The sequence below is a fragment of the Lissotriton vulgaris genome, chromosome 3_1 (assembly GCF_964263255.1).
Source record: "Lissotriton vulgaris chromosome 3_1, aLisVul1.2, whole genome shotgun sequence".
NCBI lineage: Eukaryota > Metazoa > Chordata > Amphibia > Caudata > Salamandridae > Lissotriton > Lissotriton vulgaris.
The window spans coordinates 889060182-889080382 of NC_141689.1; the positions used below are offsets into that span (position 1 = coordinate 889060182).

The 20201-nt window shown below is 42.1% G+C and overlaps 1 protein-coding gene across 1 annotated transcript in view; it reads right to left on the bottom strand.

Annotated features, from left to right (window-relative positions):
• The window catches only part of VLDLR (very low density lipoprotein receptor), a 116319-nt gene that overhangs the window by 49078 nt on the left and 47040 nt on the right, over positions 1-20201 (bottom strand). Inside the window, exons 3-5 of the mRNA XM_086961215.1 lie at positions 13814-13936; positions 7968-8090; positions 3977-4348 (exon numbers count right to left, since the gene is read on the bottom strand). Of these exons, the coding sequence (XP_086817341.1) occupies positions 3977-4348; positions 7968-8090; positions 13814-13936 (618 nt within the window). The remainder of the gene's footprint in view (positions 1-3976; positions 4349-7967; positions 8091-13813; positions 13937-20201) is intronic.

The following is a 20201-nucleotide window of genomic DNA, read 5'->3' on the forward strand; positions in this document are numbered from 1 at the left end:
TTACCAAAATATTAAAATGTAAATGAGAATTAGGTTAACACATTAGGAATGTTCCAAGATAAGTGTCACTTTCATTAATGAACAGTTTGAAAAGTCTGGAGTTCTGCCCTTTAGCTAAAAGCATACAAAGTTTTTTTTTAATCCAGGACCTATTCTTGCCTTTTCAAGCCTCAATATGCAGAGTGTACAGTACTTCAGCTTCAAGAACGCCATGGTTCTTTGCATATGGATTCTTTTAAATGATCTTCAATCAGGGAATGCATATAAAATAAAGCACCTCCACTCTATAAATCTTTATAGTTGTGACTGAAAGCTTGCAGACTCGGCATCTCAAAATGTTAATTTTCAAATTCAAGTTGGAACACTTTGTGCATATCGGCAGGACTGGAGTCTTCAGCTATCAAAGGCAACAACCCCAACCACACCCTTGAGTTTGTAAGGCAGGCAATAACCGCCACAGATTTCTGTATGAAATTATACAATTTATAATTGTAGCAAAATAAAATTATGTAGCGCCACAGCATCCAGATACCATTGCACAAGTCTAGTGGGCTAAAATGCCTAGACATTAATCAATGGTAGGCCACGACATTGCCAACCGTCCACCAAAATCATTCGGATTAATCATTGGCTCTAAACTAGTATGCAAAGCGGACTTACGGTTTTAGTCAGTCAACAGAAATTTGACCTGCTCTTAATAGAGGATTTGCACACATTCATCCTAGTTTGTTAAAATCCATCCTTTCACATCCACAAAAGGATCACTACTCCATTACCTTCCACAAATAGCAGCTACAAGCCATAGTCCTAGTGACAAGTTTACCTTCATTTCCGAGTAAGCCACGATGTCCCACAGTAATACCAAAGGCCAGCAAGATTACAAAAATGACAAATTCATATTTTATCCGAAATCAAGGAGAACCAAAGGGGACAAGCTAATAAATAAAGCCGGGTGAATACACTGCTTTCAGCTGACGCACAAGTTTAAATTAGAGCAAGTATATCCTTTCAGAATACTTAAGGCAGCGTGAAAGCTATTTATAAGCATCTGCACTAAAAGCAAAAAAGATCACTCCATGCTTATTCCTTCTTGCCGGTTATTTGCTCTTTTTACCCCTGTATGTATGACTTAACTGTTATATGTACAGCGCTCGATAAAGCTATAAAAAAATATTGCACAGGTAAAGAAAATCAAACTTGTTGACCTCAAGATTCAATGTATAAGGAGACTAAACCCTTTACATTTAGACAATCCAGAAGGAGATCCCAGAAACTACTAGTCCAAAACGACCTAACCTGTTCATTTTGAAGGGTAAGAACTTTCCAAAGTAATACGAGATTTACACTTTAGATTACATTGAACAATGCCGATGTTTAAAATTCTACGAACTGAGAAGCGAAACCAAAACTGCAACATTGGCGTTAAGGAGACACGGCCAGCAGCTGAGAGAAAATCGACATTTAGAGAAGGACATCTTGAATAGATTCCAAAGACTAATGCCTTGCAGAGACTGCTTGAACTACAAAATTAGACTTTCATGTTAAATTATCGAGCAAAATCTTCAAGTGCCAAAATACATATAAATCCGCCACATATGAGAATTGCAATGGCTACACTCTAATTGGGTTAAAGCCGTTTCAAGTAAATCTTTCTACTAATGTGTAGCAGAAACTACCATGGTCGACTAGGACAGAAAATGGACCCCAGCACCAAAACAAAAGTGGCCCCATAAGGGAATTAAAGATATAAACAAAAAAAGTGTCCCATGTTTGCAAATTGGGGCAGTTTTAACTTGCAAAACTCCTACCGTCTCTTTACAAGTTAAAGATTGCTTGCTGCAAGATTAAGTCCTTGCAAAGTTAATACAAAGGAAGTCAACAGTAAAACCTGGCCCAGCAAACCATAAAACATATCCTGAAACAGACAAAAAATGGCCCACACTGACTTGCAGGAACAGCCCATCGATCACTGCCCACTTGCCATATAGGCCAGACACTGGAAATTATTTCTCCTTAAAGTCAGGATAGGAAATCTTTTTTGGGAAGCCTAAAAGGGTGGCCATGCATATCGATAAAGATTTCCCAACAGAGGGAAGGAGTAACAACTATACACTAGTATGTATGTATTGTGTACACAACAGTACTAATATTGCAAGAGGCTGGTCGTGGTGCACCCCTGAACACAAACAAGTTTAATGAGCGTCAGACAGATCGCTTGAACCACGGCAGAGCTTTAAGCACAATCACAAGAGGAAACCAGTTTTCACACTAAGAATTGTGTGATGGAAGAAAATGCACAGAAATGCCAACAAAATTCTTACTTGGTAGTTCTGGATGGTACAGTATGATCCTCAGTAAAGACCTCTCCAGGACCTAGGCATTACAGCTCTGCAACATCTCCAATTATGCCACGCATGCCTATGGCTGAAACCTCTGCAGTACAAGCCTATACCTTAAGGAAACTACTAGTGTGACAGTGTCCAGATACAACAACCCTAAGGAAGAATTTGTGGGAAGTAGTAACCATCAGAAAGTGAGGTCTCCGTGGAATTCATGGAACAGGTCAATATCAAAGCTGTATCAAAATAGCTAGTGTGCAAATGGGTTATATGACAGATGAAAGCAAGCATCTGGTGTTTAAAAAACATTTTGGGTAGGCATTAGCTTTGACAGAGGTATTCAACCATTTGGAAGGGCTACCGAAGGTGAGCACTAAAGAAAATTAAGAACCAGGAGCACACAAGGGTTGTAGTTTCAGGATTGAATCATTTTTGCTATGAAATATAGCAAAGAGCAGACGAAGTTGAGGGGGTGGAAGGGTATAGTGGGACGGGGAGGCCAAACTGTCTGGAGTGACAATTTTGGTCTGAATAAGGATCGTTGCCGGGCAGTGTTTAAAGGATGGATGTGGAAAAGGGAGCAATGTGGGCAATTTTGCTAGAGCAACAAGATCCAGACTTGAAAGCACACAGCACAAGCTTCAAGAGCAGCAGTGACTGCATTTGGTGCCAGCCTACACTATGTAAAATTTCTTACGTTAGCACAGGTGGGTGAACATTGGCAGATGCAAAAAAGTCGGCAATATCCAGGGGAATGAAAGGTAACCCCCCCAGCATAAAAGTTCAGATATGGCAATGAACGAAGGTAGTGCAGAGTATGGCAGTGAACGGATCCAAGTAGGGAAGCTTCCTCATGGATCTGGTCCAGATCAGCTTGGTCCTTGACTTTACAGATTTGAACTATTAATTGATAAGTGAATACGTGAATGATCTGATGGTTAAAGATCAAAGTGCTCCAGACCAGACTTCTTACCTTCACTAATATTCACAATGTCAGTTACCTGTGGGGAGAAAGGATCCCAAAGGAATCGACAATTGTGTTAATTGTATTGCTACATCATGTATCAGGTGCGACCAAGATAATGGCGGGACTTGAAGTGAAGAGACAAATGTGAGAAAGACCCATGTTATGGAGACGTGGTAGCGAGCGAGTGATTAAAAGTGAGAGAATGGTCCTCCCTAAAAGTAGCGACTGTATGAAGATGGCACTATGTCAAACATGTTGCCAAAATATTGCATTCTGGCAAAAAGATCATGGGCAAAGAAAAAAGTGATTTACATTCGAATGATAGATCAATGATTGTAGTATAATAAATTGCTCTTGACAGCATTCAAGAAACATTAATTAACTCTTCGCTCCAATCAGATTCTACCAAACCAGTGGAGCTATACGTTCATGAGTTACTTAGTCTTATATTAGCACTATGCTCTGAAAGGCCTCCCAGCCTTGCGACCTTTACCCTGAAGTAGCCATATTAAATTTTGAATCGGTTCTTGAAGTACATAGGAAAAAAAAAAGACAGGCATTACCTACTAGGGGCCTGCAGAGCCCTTTGCTTTTTCAAAGCAACAAACAAAACCCAGAGTAGACAGACTGGATATTTAACACAAGCAGCATCTTTGGCCCATATACTTACGGCAGTTCATCTCATCGCTTTTGTCTTTGCAGTCTGCGTCGCCATCGCAGCGCCACCTCTTGTGAATGCACTCCCCGGAGCCACACTGGATCTCACTCTCCGGGCACCGCTGCGGGGAGGCCGGCTGGCGCCCGCACTGCTCCATTGACTCATCCGAGTGGTCCGCGCAGTCTGCATCGTCATCACAAACCCAGCTGATGGGGATGCAGGAAGCGTTCTTGCACTGAAACTCGTGAGCCCCGCAGGTCGGAGGGGTGCAGTCCAGCTCGTCGCTTCCATCGCCGCAGTCGTCATGGCCATTGCAGAAAAAGTTTTTGGAAATGCATCGCCCGCTGGAGCACGTGAACTCATCTGGACTGCAGGTAATGTTGCCTTTGGAGTAAAGTGATGAAAGTATAATAAGATAAACAGTACGTGCATTGGAAACAGCACCCACACCCAACCAAGGCCTCCATTCATTCAGCCGATGTATCGATTTTCATTTAAACACAAGACATTGAATGACAGAGGCTATGGAGGACTGGCAATTAAGTAGCGACTCCACACAAAGGAGGTAAAAAAATACATAGGCTACTACATAAACCACAAGGACTCGAGTGGGTTTTAAAGGCTGCCACTAGCAGAGAGAGCAGAGAGAAGTTCTGTATCCTTAATGTGCCCTCGAGAGGAGTAGTATTGACCTCAATTACTGAACTCCGAAATTATTCACCCCAACAAAGTCATAACCTACCCTCAAGACGGTTTCGTCCCGGCGGCTTTGCATGACATCACTACGTGCAAAAATGCTGATTTCAAACAGTTTCAGTAAGCAGTGGGTGGCTAAAAGTCAAAATCACCTGACCAGCTGAGAAAGAGGGAGCTTTGGTCACCTTTGCTCTGCGCATGATCAGACTGTTCAGGCGCCTTGTTGCAACGACCCGATTGGCTGATACAAAGCTCTGGCAGATTATGCTGCATTTGTGTCAACCCAGCATGCTCTGAAGGGGTGCCATTTGTAAGAAGTCTGGTTAATAATACATGGGAGCAGAAATGGTCACCCAGGGGGGCAAGAATACACCCTACTCACTATCATGTGAGGCCACCCTCACCAGTATGTGCATCAGAGTAGGTGCACACACTGCATAGAGAAGTATCGCCACCCCCAAAGCCTCATACAACTTGCTCCAGCCACATCTAGCAAGCAAGTTCTAGATGATCGTTTGATATCAGCTAGACCGAGAGGCATTTCAATTACGGCGTCTCAAGCTCCACATTTTCAGTAAGCACTGAAAAACGGAGCCAGTCTCCACACCCGGGTGCAGGGCGCTGCCAACCACTAAACCTGGAGTGGACTACGCCTCAATCCTCAAGTATGGTAGCACCAGAAAACTGAAGATCTAGACCTTGCCATCCCTGGACAGGGATGTAAAGTACCTTCACAAAGGTTACTCCCCAAAAAAAACACAATCAAAACGGTTTAGTTTCAAACTGATCATGTGCATCCTACCTTTAACCTCAGCAGTTGAGTACCACTGCCATTTTGGTGAAGAAGTTCATTGGGAGTAAAGGCCTGCTGTTTCCCCACAGTTCGCTGGTGCACAAAAATATCCTTAGCAGACAGAGATCAATCAGCATCTGCAGAGACTACTCTTCAAACCAACCCACATAGCACTTAGTATAGTAAGTTGGTAGTGCTGGACTCGCATGGCTATGCATAAGAGCATATACATCTCATTACTCTAGAACAAAGAGGGATGAAATATTCCGTCAACCTCAGGGCAGGTGTTCACCAGTAGTCAGAGTACTGTATCTGAAAAGGGCACCAGAGCCCAGCCACTCAAAAAGGTGGAATCCATGTGGATTGCTCCCATCACTGGCCATTTGCAAGACGCCAAGACTGGAGCTTAGATAATTGGTCTGGCTGTGTTTTTGCCCCCACGGTCCGAGACTTGTCCTTGGATATCTTCAGCCAATGCTGTAACATTAGCCCTGTGGAGCATAGACCTCCCCCTTCCTCCCAGAGAACAAAAGGGCACCCTCTGGGCGCTGTGCATGGGTGGCGGGTCACTGACCTGAGAGCGCCTGAATGTGGTGGGGGTCCCTCCATGTATTTTACATGGGGACCCCCTATTACGCCATTGTCTTGGTTCAGATCAGAAAAAATTTAGATAAGGGAAGTCACTACACAGCTGAAGTTATGGGGCTAGGATCACTTCCACAGGCAGAACTGTTCATGCAGTCATGGTGCTAGTCCTACCATTAATGAAGACTTAAAAGGAATTCAAACCAAGGTCTTAACAATGGCTACCACATAAGAGTGGATTGTAGCTGGATCTAGACAAATATGTACTGAGATCAAACAAGGAGATATTCAATTTTTGGTAAAGGTGCTTGAACCATGGTAGACTATGGCACTAGTCATGCCACTGTAGAATGAAGGCAAATTGGCCCCGAGGCATACTCTGGCTCACCTCCATGACTTTCAAAATGGAAAAGCTGGCTATGCCGCAAGGTCATGGCAGACCATTTGGTATTATTTATTTCTCAGAAACACATCCCAAAGCTGTGTGGTCGCGACACAAAGATGGGATAACGGTTTAGTTTTTCTGCCAGAACCATGTTTGACATGGCAGATCCAGGCAACAATGTGTTGGAAGGCTCACCCAAAGTAGGTTAGGTGTCCCGACATTCTCCCATGACCCTGTGGCAATTTAGTCGAAGATTGCAGGAGAGTAAGCTGATGCTCTACTACCAGAAACCAGGTGGTTCCAAATGCTACATGAGGCAGAGAAACCACAAGTTAGAGAGTATATCAGTCCCAACAAATTAAATTTGTTATCTTACTCTAGGAACCTTTCAGTACTGTAAATTGTGCTCATTGAAGTGCAAGGTTTTATTGTTACATGGACAAGGAAGCCAAAACTCTACCAGGAGGGATGAAATACCAATAAAACTGTGTATAGATGCACTTGAATAGTGATCTCATTGTTGGATTATGGCAACATAAGTAGAAAAGAGCACTCTCCCTCAGACCAGTGTGTGGGATAGTCACACAATGTCAGAAATGTAGCCTAATGGAAGTCAGTAAAGGCCCTACTTAACTGGGGACCATCAAGTTCCTTAGAATGGATGCAACTGCACTTTCAGGGGCCCTGCTTGTCTGGGTTCCAGTGGGAATCTCCATGCAGAATTTCCATTACCAAGAATCAAACACTGAGATTTACTAGCAAGCCCTTTCCGCTTTGATTTTCAGACATCTTGGTTGGAACACTCATTCTAGATACCACCAAGAGGCTTACCCAGCCTCCAGACAAAGTAGCAAAATGTGGAAAGTCTTCATATCAGGATTTCCTAACTAACCATAGCAACGAACAGTTTAATAAATGCCACCCGATTAAATACTACTTTTCTGCAAGTGCCTCCATTTTGGATGAATAACGGGACCATTACTTGGCCACATTCCAGCAGCCCTGTAAAGCGAGTAGTTGAGTGCTTGCTAGGGCCATGGACTCTCAGCCCTGGTCAAAATGAACTCTGGACCATATGAACTATTTTTATAAGTTTTAAGAAGTAATCACTGAATAAATTTGGCACCCAGACCCTAAACTAACCAAATACTGTACTAAACATTTTGTAACGTGGCCAGCTCAGAGTAAAAAAAAAATAACGTACAGTAGTAGAAAACAGATTTGTCACCATTAAAGCAAGCCTGAATTGCCCAGCATATGCACAAATATCCAAATGATTAAATGTGGATCTCAGCAATTTCGTCCATACAGCAGTCAACACTAGACAGATGGAGATTAGCAATAGCTGCTTCAGAAAGGCTTGCAGGCAGCCATGCTACCTTTGGGATATACATCCCACCAACTATTCTATTGCACCTAATGTGGTCTTATTCCATAGCATGCAAAATATACAACTCCTTGCAAGTCTAGGGATTGCAAACACAAAACGTGAAGCCTGCTGGATAAATACAAAATAAAAAAAGTCACCCATTCCCAGAGCTTACCACAATTGGTTTCATCCTCTCCACTGTCACAATCAGACTCCCCATCACAACCCCAAGAAACTGGAATACACTGCGTCGAGCGTGGACCACAACTGATTTCAGTCACCCTGCAAGTTCTTAAATCTGTTGAAGAACGAAGTGGAAACAAAGTCAAGTATTAGAGTTGTGCTCTCAAATTAGTGAAGGCTCAACACTTTATATGGCTGCACCGGATACATTTGGTTTTTGTAAAGCACCACTAGCTACTCTACGGTAGTCTGAGCTGGTTTGGGGCACATGGACAAGTAAGAGTGGGCCACAATAGTACATTTCTCGAAGCTTAATGAAAGCAGTCAGACACCAGGTAAGGATTGACAATAACAGTAAGACACAAGGACATATGGCTTCCACTATTTGGGGACTTTTCACCTAAGCTTAAGGGTCTTAATGTGGAGAGGTGGCCTTCCTTGTAACCTTTGCCTCGTTTTTCCCTAGTAAGATGCCAAACACCAAAGCCTGGATTGTCTAAATTTTTATGTGATGAGGTAGTGACTGATAACTTCAGTCTCTACGATTGAAGACTTTTGCAGGGAAGTATCCTGAACACAGGTGTAAATCACCACATGTCTCTTATCTAAATGGTTGGGCAGACAACCGTTTGGCAGACCTGAAACTGCTTGTAAGTAGATATGGTACATTCAGATTTGCAAGGTATTTGAGAATGGGCAATTTACAGTAGTGGCTCTTTACCAGTAATCTTCAGACCTGAGGGGTCTGTGGTCACTATTCTGGAATAGCGTGGGTTGGAGGGAAGTTGAGCATTCACCAATAACTCCAATTTGAACAGTATGAATTTTGAGTTAACTGTAAAGATAGCTTCACCCACCACAATAATACGTTCACAGTATTTTAAATACAAGGCCTCCAAAGTATTTAATAGAGAGATGTATATTAAGACCGATTTAACAAAAATGATTCTAATCATGTTAAAGATATTTAGTCAAAGTTTATTTCCAATTCATGCTCGAGCATTTGGGAATGTGAAGTGTCACTGCTTGCTTTGTAGATTGTTTTAGTCAGGTGATTGTTAGATCATGTTAGAACATCTTTGAATTGCTTATGGTTTTCTAGACTATTGCATGCACACTTAAGCCAGTATCATAAGTGCTAGTGATGTATGGAATCCGGCACAGTTTTAATGCCCAAAAAAAGGCCATTCCAAGCTGCACTTCTATCACCCAAAGCTTTAGTTGAACAGATACTAGCCGATTTATGCGCTTTCCAATACAGGAAATGTATGGGCTTTAAGTGCCCATTTCAGCAGAAATAGAACACCAACTAAGGACTGATGTCTGAAAGTTTATTATGCTCTGTTGAGAAAATGGGTAGCTTGCTGATTTTATTGGAGAATGGAGAAGACTGAAAATATGTTGCAACATGGAATTGTACATGTATACAAATTGGTTTCTAGAATAGCTGCCAGATCCTAGGAACCCATTCCAGACTTTCTGGAGCCCAGCATAGAGGGTGATGCCTTTTCTTCATGAGATAGGGCTGCCTCTGGTGGTGCCTCTGGTGGTGCGACCTATTACCTGAACCAGTGGCAAGGTAAAGATTAGAATCCTAACAAGGGTTCAAGTAGTACATTGCATTCAACATGAACTGATAATCACATAGAACAAGAAAAGAATGTGTATGACAAAACTATTGACAAGTGATACCCCTACACAAATTTGGAAATATTTAAAATGTAATAGGACAATAAGGTAAAATCAGAAGGCAATGGTGCTCTCCTGGTTACACAACAAACCTTAAGGACAGTAAACAGTGTAAACATACAGAGGCTAAGGAAAGAATTACACAAGCTGTTCAAACAGAACAAAAAAACAATTGCAAGGATTGCGACCTCTTCAATGGGTGGCAACGGCACTTCAACCACATTAAACTGGAGTGGTCATCATCAGGTTGGTTAAAAATATGGCAAAATCCAATGACCTAGCCCACGTACAATTGCTCAAATAAAGTGAGATTAATCTACATCAATGTACACTCAAAATTAAGGGGGATCCAATCTTCTCCCAAAAGGAGAATTAGTACATACAGTCCCTCGATAAGAAACCAGCAACTGCTCAAAACTAAGAGCAAGTCCGTATTCAAAGCGCCATGCAGACGACATTCGTTTGGAGTGTATATTGATATAGATTAATCTCACTCAGCAAAAATTGGAAGCGAAAAGACGTGTGCCATTCAATGTGATATTTATGCTTTAAAGCATATTACTAGTCATGAGCTTACACTGTTTTTTCTTATCCAGTCGCGACAGAATGGCATAATTACAACCAGCATTTATCAAAGAAGCAGTTTGAAAAATTTGGATGTACATGCTGTGTTGACAGCTGATGGAAAAACACCACTAAAGTCTTGGCCAGAGGGATGTTTTAGTCTAGCAGTAGATCAAATGAATTACTTACTGCTTTGGGAAGGGTAGAGGCTGGAAAGGGGAACACAGGCATTGGTATTCCAGGTGTTTATCCTAAGGAAGTGAAATATTTTTCAATAAAGGCCAGGCCTATCGGATCTTGTTCAATGTGATCAAATTTATTGGGAATAGAATAGAGCACCTTCAAACGGAGAATGGCATTAACCAATAGTGAAGTATCTGCTTAAGAGAATAAAAATGTACAAAGATTTGACAGAATGACAAGAACTTCTTTCCCACACTGCACTAAACAGGGGAAATTGCTTTAGTAGTCCCATTTATTTTCGCAGAAGATTGTTCTATTCAAAGGATTTGGTTCCTAAGACACCTATGTGCTTGCAGTGTACGACTATTGTGGATGAATGTAATTTTGCATTTTAATGCTGCCCGGCACATGTTCAATCTCAAAAGGTAGCAGCACATCACAAATGCCTTAAGGCTCTACAGTTGCTCCCTACCTAAACTCGGCTGATCACAGCTTGTCGACAAGTCACTTTGTGGCCATTTACTTGGTGAAGTATCCAATGCTTCGCTGTTTACTTGGTGAAGTATCCAATGCTTCGTAGTCAGGCGCAAAATAAAATCCATGCAACAGTGTAGATTTAGTGAACCCAAGTTCCCTACCTGCACAACCTTTTTTTAAGGGGCGGAGCTAAACTAGCCAGAGACCCATACAGGCTAATGTCATTGACAGACCAGCTGGGGACATCTGATCGCAGCTGTAATGTCCATAATGGAGGGGTGGAAGATTTGAGGCTACTTGGAGGTTACTGCTGGCCACTTTCAGGTATCTTCAACACCTATCCCATTCTGCTCACAGAGGTGAAGGGCCAGTGGGAGTACTTGATGGCCTTGGGGCCAGCTGGTTTGTGCTGGAACAGGAGTAGGATTTCCGAGGCTGGTTGGGGCAGTCAAAGATCAGGCTGGAGCTCCAATTGAGAACTCTAGGGGCTGAATGAGGAGTTGATGGATCAAATAAGAGCAAATAATGGCAAGTTAGGAAAGTCTATGGATCATTGGAAAAGGCTAGGGATGTAAGGCCAGGAAGGTCTGAAAACAGCCTGAAGGTCGGACTGATGTCCAAGGAAATTCTGTGGTTATCTGAATGCAGACAAAGGGTGGTACATCACTACTGCACACAATGACGTGTAAATCTTAGAAAGGAAGTGATTATTTCAAAACATGATTATTGCAAAACATGATTTGCAATAAGTTTGTAAGCACCCAAAAACGTGACAGTTTGAGAGTTTTCCAAAGCGGCTCTGCGACTCATTCCAAGCCTAGAAAAAGGGAAGAGTTCATCCTGCCAAGGGCTGAAAGTTACCTTCATTGGTGGGAAAGTGTGCAACATCCATAAACTTGGTTCAGGTGTAGGGGAATAAGTTTCTGTATTGAAAACGGTTTTCCATCAGGAGGAGAAAAAGACTTTGCAATTGCACATACACCCTAGGTTTTCAAATCGCAAAAAATGTATAGTCTATACAATTACGCACTGGGAAATTGCCAGTCTGATAATCTACAACTGATGCAGATTTGAAAGTGTGCTCTTGGAAAATGTTATGAATGCCAAGTGCAAAAATGCAATATTATATGCATTTATAACTATGTAGAGACAGCAAGTTACTACAGAACACTCCACAAATTCATTTTGCCATAATTCATACAAGTGTCAGGCATGTTACTGATTAACTGCAAAAACCTTGAGATGCTATATGCAGAGCAAAAGTACTTTCACTTTTAAACTGTAGCCTGATGGGGTGGGTTTATGAATTTTGGTTAAGCTGCATGCATTACGTTTGCTCCATGATAATTCAGTTTTGTACATTTGAGTGGATAAAGCTGCTGGTATCCGGACCTGCATCATGACCAACACGAGCGTGCTGGAATTGGAGAAAAAAATAATAAACTTAGAAAAATGCGCAAACACAGCACATTTAATTGCGAAGAAGGAACTTTCCCACCCTCTAGTCTGCGTCCTTTTGGTATTAGGACCGCTCATCACAATACTATGGAACGCAAGCCATAGCGAAGTAAACACTTTAGTAAGCTGAACTATTGAGTAAGCTGAACTATTGAACAGATCGATTACTGCACCAAGACCACCTCATTTGATTGAAACTTTGCTTTAACAAAAATAAGAGGTTGGATAAATAACGGTGACCTGAAAAAAAAAAAAAACACATTTACAACTTGGTGCGGATTGGTACGGAAATGGCTTTCTAAATCACCATAATGACTGAGGTCACAATTCTTTGATTCCATTTTGCTTTTTGCATTGTGCCCGGTTATACATGGTCAGTCCAGTCGCTTCTGAAGTTTCTAGTCTGGCCCTAGTGCTTAGCAAGGAATCACCGATGACGAGCTCAGCATTGGAGTTTGCATTTCTCTTTTCAATGTCCTTTTAACGATTCCCATGAGAAAGCCGTTCAGCTGCTGATCGAAATTTGTTTCGGTCACGTGCGCTTGTTCTAAGCAGTGTGGGTAAACCTCCTATTACAAAGCATTAGGAATTTGTTAGGGGTTAGCATTAGATGCTTACTATTGCGGTGAGGGTGTAATTTTGCTTTGCAAAACAATGTTGCAAAGACAGTAAAGATCCGACAAAGTACTTCATAGTTATTAGTCAGAATTCAGAGACAGCCTACACCCTTTAAAAAGATCAGACTTCACAATGACCACCATTTGTCAATTTATGCTATTGGCCCGTTTATATGTCATCATCGCCAAACATACTGCAAGAGGAGGTTTCGATAGAAATTGCTTGATAAGCATTACTGTATTAGTTCTCAAACCATTACAGTATTAGTTCTCAAAGCATTACAGTTAACAGGAACACATTTATTGCAATCTCAGTGAAACCTCCATCGGCTTTAGAAGTTAGTCTGTCCACCACCACCCCTGCTCCGAGGTAGCACACCGCAACAATGCTTTACAAACACCTTCAGAGAATGCCAAAGGACCACGGTTCAGAACATGTGCATTGAAGTCTGTTATTTGGGCTGTGTATGAACATGCATCACTGCTATTTCAGAGTGATAAAAGCTGCAGTAAGGAGGGGCAGCACAATGCGATTCTGCATTGGGAATGTAGGGACAATGCAGACACGGGATTAGGTATTAAATCCGACGCAGACTAACAAGTGACATGCTCCAAGTCACACAACTGTGGCCTAAACAAGAATATGAAGGCTTCCAATAGTGAGCTAGGTTGGTATTGTTTGGCCTGGCTATGTATGGTTTATACTACATTAAAAAATTACACAAATTATACAATATCACTAATAGAAAACTAAGGATATTTATGTACTGTGTCAAAGTGCATGAGCGGAGTCCAAGTCAGTTTAGGGACTTTTCTATAGAAAATACATGCAAAAAGGGAGATGACTTACGACAGAAGTCTGGATGTTCATCAGATCCATCTTCACAGTCTTGATCGCCATCACACTGCCACCTTTCAGGAACACACTGCCCATTACTGCACACAAAGTCAGATTCAGCACAAGTCTTCTTAACTAAAAGGAAAGAAAATTAATAGAATCTTCATTAAATAGATCCAAAAAAATGTTCAGTAGCCCCAGTTGGCAAGGTTGTGCAGGAGCCATACTTTCACATTGGGCGACAACTTCATTGCACTTTAGTCGTTTGAAAAACACTAAAATTAAAGGAGGGTGACATGCCAGGAACTAACTCGGCACACTGTCAAGCCACAAGCTGCTTTTCAGAGCAATCTTCCAACAGGAGGGTTTGTGATAGTTACAATTAATCTTAAAGCAGACTACGTAGGATTCTGCAGGTGTGCCTAGGAACCCCATTTGGGCACTGGCCAGTTTACCACAGTGGAAAAACTCAGAATAACTGGTTAGGAGTTGGACTATGAAAATCAGCTGGACCATGGCAGCAGAAAACTAGTATTTTTGCCACGACGTGTTGAGTCAAATTGGAATATGTGGCAGCAATATGAGTTTGTAGAAAGCAGCTGGGGTGAATTAAATCAGCAACTGTCCATTTGAGCTTAGGTCCAACCAGCTGCTCATCACGCCGTTTTACAGAAAGCCATACATTTACCAATATGGGCACATTGACACGGAGCTGGTGGTGGTAAAGTTGGTTTCTAACCTGGGAATAATTCTGTGCATTACAAGACCGACGTGGAGTTGCCAAAATTACACTGGCAGAATGAACTATTTCACCCACCTCTAGGGAAGACTCCATTTAAATGCGTATTAGTACAGAGGTAATTCAAGGAGGTGGGATTGCACTAGTGAAGTTCTGCTGAAGTTAAATGGTTCAGACAATGTTTGATTCTAGGCAAATAGGCGAGCCACCCACACGTGCTGACCATCCACTCAGCACCACACCTAACAAACAAGCAACATGCTTTGGATATACATGGACTTTTTTTAAAGACATGCATTTGAAGGAAGCAGAAAAATCTAAGACATCTTTTCAGTTTGTATCCTTTCCATCTTGATATGTATGATTCATTCGATTAAAAGGGTTACGGAAGGAGAAAAAAAGTCCAACGTGGCACTAGATGCTGAAGTAACCTAGGGCGTTCATTTATGCACAACCAAAATACATTTAGAGTGACTTGCAAAGACTGTTAGCAAGATAAAATTTAAGGCTTGCTAAAAAGGAGTCTGTTGGAAGTGGTTTGATATAAAGCCATTCCGGAATGGCAGAAAGAATCAACTTTGCAGACATTAAACTAGAGGTTTAGATATTTGAGCGGACGTGTGGGTTTAGTAACGGGAAACCTGTTTAAAGGGTCCGAAACAGTTGGAGACAAACATCAGCATTAGTACAGCATTCCCTTCCCACGTTTATTCAGCCCAACCAGCTTCAGCTGCTTAACAGCTCCCCACATTTTATATCTCAACCTTTAGGTAGTGTATGAATATATTCACTGAAAGGCGAAAGTTAAATATTCTAGATGGCTATGCTAATAAGATCTTAGTTACTTTATTTAAAAAAAAAACTATATGCACGCGTGCACACAAATTACTATGTAATGCATTGAAAAAGTAGATTTGAAAGGAACACTGGATATGAATCATAATGTAATTAATGTAAATACCGCATTGTAACAATGGATATTTGCTGTGGCCTTAACCCATCTACTGCAGTGGACGAATAGTTCAAGGAATTTTTATTTTACTTTTGGAAAATGCTACACTAAGCCTGCCTCCTAAAGAAGATTACAACTATCAAATTACCATGTGCTACTGCTAAAGATCCATGTATGATATTAGCATTTTGGTAAGCGACAGCATTGAGTGACATGTTTTTCCTTCCTACATCAGCTTCAAACCCTGCATATGACAAGCAATAGTAAAAGCTTAAATCAAGCGACTTGTAGTTGCTTTGATATATGAATTTAGTACTTTGACATTTAAAGCAGAGCATTATTCATTGGGGGAATTTATACGCAAGAGATAAATTGGGGCAGTTCTCACAACCAAGTTTTCAAAAGGCCTGAACCTCAAGTTACCATGTCATCCGAGTGCATGTTTTTTCATTTTCCTTAATGGCTCCGCTCTATACTTCAAACAATTAAGACAGCCATGGTTAACTTTAAACCAATATTGGGTTTAAGAAATAGTAACCGGTTAACACCACGGGAGCTCCAATTGAAAGAGCATACAGCAATGGTGGAATGGGCAATTTTTTCGTACCTCATGGCGGAGTCTTGCAGTAAAACCTCAACTGAAGATGCAAGATTTTCGAATATCGAACGGGAGCCTGGCTTTAAACTGAAATGCAGTCTCTTTTCCTCAAACTCTGCTTCCTAGCTTTGGCACAACAGGCCAAATTGACTTCGATAGGCAGATGTTGATGCGTGAAATGTGCGCAGCTCAAATAAATTTAGTCACAAATTCTAATCCGAGAAAACTTAACTTGTCCTAATTGTACTCTACGGACAGCTGAAGGCTATTGCAACAGATTAGCCCATGTTCTGCACATTCTTAAACCCTTCCTCTTTCTATTCCGCTCATCTTAATTTTGTATGTGCAGTTGAATATTGCACTCTTTTACTTGGGTTTGGCTATTAACATTACAGCTCCACTTAGCTAGCATAGCACAAGAATCTTATATCTGACCAGCTCTTACTTTTCAGGGTTCTTTACTTTCTATTGTAGTATACAATGGAAGTGCAAAAAAGAACGTCCTGAAATGACAACTGAGGTATCAGATTACCACAAAATTTTAATCATAATCTACATGTTCTTCAGTGAATACCAGGAGTCCTAAAAGTGGGGGTTGGGGAGTTAACCAAGTTAGGCAGCATGCAAGTGACATGAGCGTGACCCCGCATGTAGCATCACAGCCCATGACCCCACAGGAAGTGACATCACAAGATGTGACATCAGATCTTAAGCCCTCACACATATTTAGCAGGTCTGAGTACATTTCAATGTTCAACAAATGATATTGCGTAAGAGTTTTGCCAAAAAATTAACTTTGATAGTTATAAAAAAAAATTACAAGTTGAGCCTTAAATTTTGCACCTGCAAACAAATTGGCAACAGGGAGAAACATGGCAGATGTATAGATTAAATCTGCATTTTAAAATCTCTCCTGGGGTTAAGGGACCTGAATCAAAATACTCTACATGTTACATAAAGTATTCAAGTGGCTCCAACGGGACACTAGAATGGTCACCATGCAGGCCAGGATCACAAGCAGATGGGACTTCAAAACACTCTACATTGGAATCCCAACCCCTCCACAGACTTCAAATCTAACACGCTGCCAGACTCGTCATCCTGTGATGATCACACCACAACACTCAGAGCGCCACTGGCTCAGGGGCGTAACACAGGCCCCTGCAGCCCCTGCAGTGCGGGGGCCCTCACCCTCCAGGGGGTCCCGCCAGCACCACACTTCTGCTGGGGAGCTCTTGATTGAGTCCGGAGGGGGCCCCTTCACGTACCCTGCAGGGCGGCCCCCTCAAGGCTAGTTACGCCACTACACTGGCTCTCCATTCAAAAGCACTGCCAGTTCAAATTTCTAACATTCAAGTCACAAGGGATTCACATCTCAAGCACAGGCTTCACTTCCACCAACCCACCTGGCAAGTTTGCTCTACATCACTCGTACACACCCCACGGAAGCAGAACATGAGGGCGATCATTCTCATACAAAGCTGCAAAATCCTGGAATGAGCTACAAACACACATCAGGGCTTCCACCTCAGATCCTGAATTCCACAAAGCTGAAGACGTTGCTTTTTAATTGGTCTTCGTATGGCCCTACCAAGACATCCTATGCTCAGGACCGCCTTAGACACCAACTCAGCACCTGGATACACTCAAGTGTCAAGCAGCGCTCTAAGAGAATAGAAGATAACTAAAGGTTAATGCACTTGCTTGAGAAATCCTAGTTGTCTAATCCCAATTCTGAATCAAAGTATAGAGGGTGAATCAAAGTATAGAGGGTGAATCAAAGTATAGAGGGTGAATCAAAGTATAGAGGGTGAATCAAAGTATAGAGGGTGAATCAAAGTATAGAGGGTGAATCAAAGTATAGAGGGTGAATCGGTCTCCTGCAAGGCACATCATGTAATATGTAAATGGATAAGTGGGTTACTCCTTTTAACAAATCCTTGAACTCTCATTTCATAAATTGTGATCCTGATAAATCTGTGAGATACATGGAAAGGTGACTCCTACATCTTGTAACTCACTGTCTTATGTAACACGCATGTTAAACGTTTTGTTAAATGTTTTGTAAAGCGCAACAGCTGCCCTGGCAACGGGGCGTCCCGGCGCTAGAACAAAAACATTAAACTACATAAATCTTAGCGCTTTACAGCAACATGTGTGCAAATCAAATCAAGGTACAGGAGGACATGCTGGATTGGGAGGAGTAGCACTATATACATAAGATAGTGGTATTTCGATTATTGGTGTAAATACTGGGACAGACTAACAGACAACCTTGCAGCAAATGTAAATTGCTTATATAAAGGAACTTAAACTGTCGTTATGACTCCCTTCAGTACCTGTGAAAAAACAAGGTGTGCCTTTGTTTCTCCTCCATTTTATTTGCAGCCAGGTGTGAGGCTCCAGTTAGCAGACAGTCTTGATAATTCAATACAAGGAGCCCGGATGGGTTAATGATTATCCATGACACTAGGGAGGTCACAGCACTTGCACATGTGCTTTATGTTTTTAAGCATAGAGAATGTTAAAACGGTATGGACTCACTTAGCAGGCATGGTTCTTTTACTAGCCAAAAGTGCCAGTAACCCCTGTGGAGGGCTACAACAGAATCTCCAGTGGTGACACGGGATGTGAAAATGGAGGGCAGAGAAAGGCTTTACGTTACAAAGAGGTCCACCACCTCCGTAGGTGCTGTCTCTCCTGAATTGGATACACTTCTCACCCGAATCCCACAGCTTACAGGTAATGACCTTCCTTAGTGAACTACATTGAGTTTAATGGACTCCCCACCAATGCCAAAGAGCCTCTACGTGGGATTCCCTACCCTGCTTTACCTAATTGGCCCTCCGGTTCTCCCCCCCCCCCCCCAGACTCCCTCCCCAGAATTTCATCCCACGCTACCCTCATACCGATGGATATGCACCACAAGTTCCTATAACCTCTAGCTACAAGGCTGCCACTCACCTGGTCTCATCCAGACGCTCAGTCGCACGGACCACCAGTCACTGTTCTATTTTCAAGTTTACTCCTCCCCTGTTAAGTGGATTACATATATGCCCACACGGTTTCACAAGAATCCATTTGTCATTGGGTTAATGTTTTCCATTCTTGTTCCTTAATGTATACTCTACTTCTTCGGGAGTAATCTTACTGTTCCAAGTCTGAGCGTCACACAAGAAAAGGAGGAAATTATCTTACTTCGCCCTCATGATATACCAAATACCATTAGTTCCTAGTCTGAAATTTGTGGCAATTATCGCTGTGTGTATTTGCTCGGATGTAAAAACCGATAAAAATAACTGTCCCTTAACATCTTGTTATGGGCACAGCTGAAATTTAAAGGCACTCGCACACCTGTTGCTGCTCGGAACAAAAAGCAGGAAGGCAGACAACATGCAGGCACTGCTGAATGAGTCCCATGTCTGAAAATTGCACCGGGATGAGTCCAGCTTTTCTGGGCCCAACGTTATGGCTGGGTGGAGGGCACCACCGTTTGAAGAGTGGACAGACGCCTTCTACCCAGTGTAACTGCAATTAGTCCCCTGGCTTTACTACCCTGTCTTCAAGCAGAACTTTTATTAAGGCCACCAATGAAACTTCCATTCACAGACGTTGGAGAAAAAGGCTCCATCCAACTCCTCCTGTGCTCAAGATGGCGGCAACCAGATTATTTTTCGGTACAAAACGACCTTTAATTTTATTAAACATTAAACATAATCTACACATTAATGGGGGCTTTTAGCCAGCCCTCATCCCTTGGTCTGTCAAGAAGTCAATTGCATGCCCACTACAGAATCATGAAGATTGGACCATTTTACTAAAAGGTAATTACTATCATAAAGGCTCTCCAAGTTAGATAGCCAGGGTTACAGTAAACAATGGGTCATGGGTGTGTGCATGAGCAGCAGAGACCAGAGATCCATCCGGTTCCCACTAGATAAGGTATTAGGACAACAGGACGTCAAAGTACAGTGGCAGTCCATCTACACCATCATACTGCTGTTCCAATTTCTAACTAGCTCAGTGCCTCAATGTGCCCCTCTGACCCGTAAAGAAACTAAAACAGAAGTGTATAAACCTTGCATGGAGATACAGCTCTGCTACCACGAGG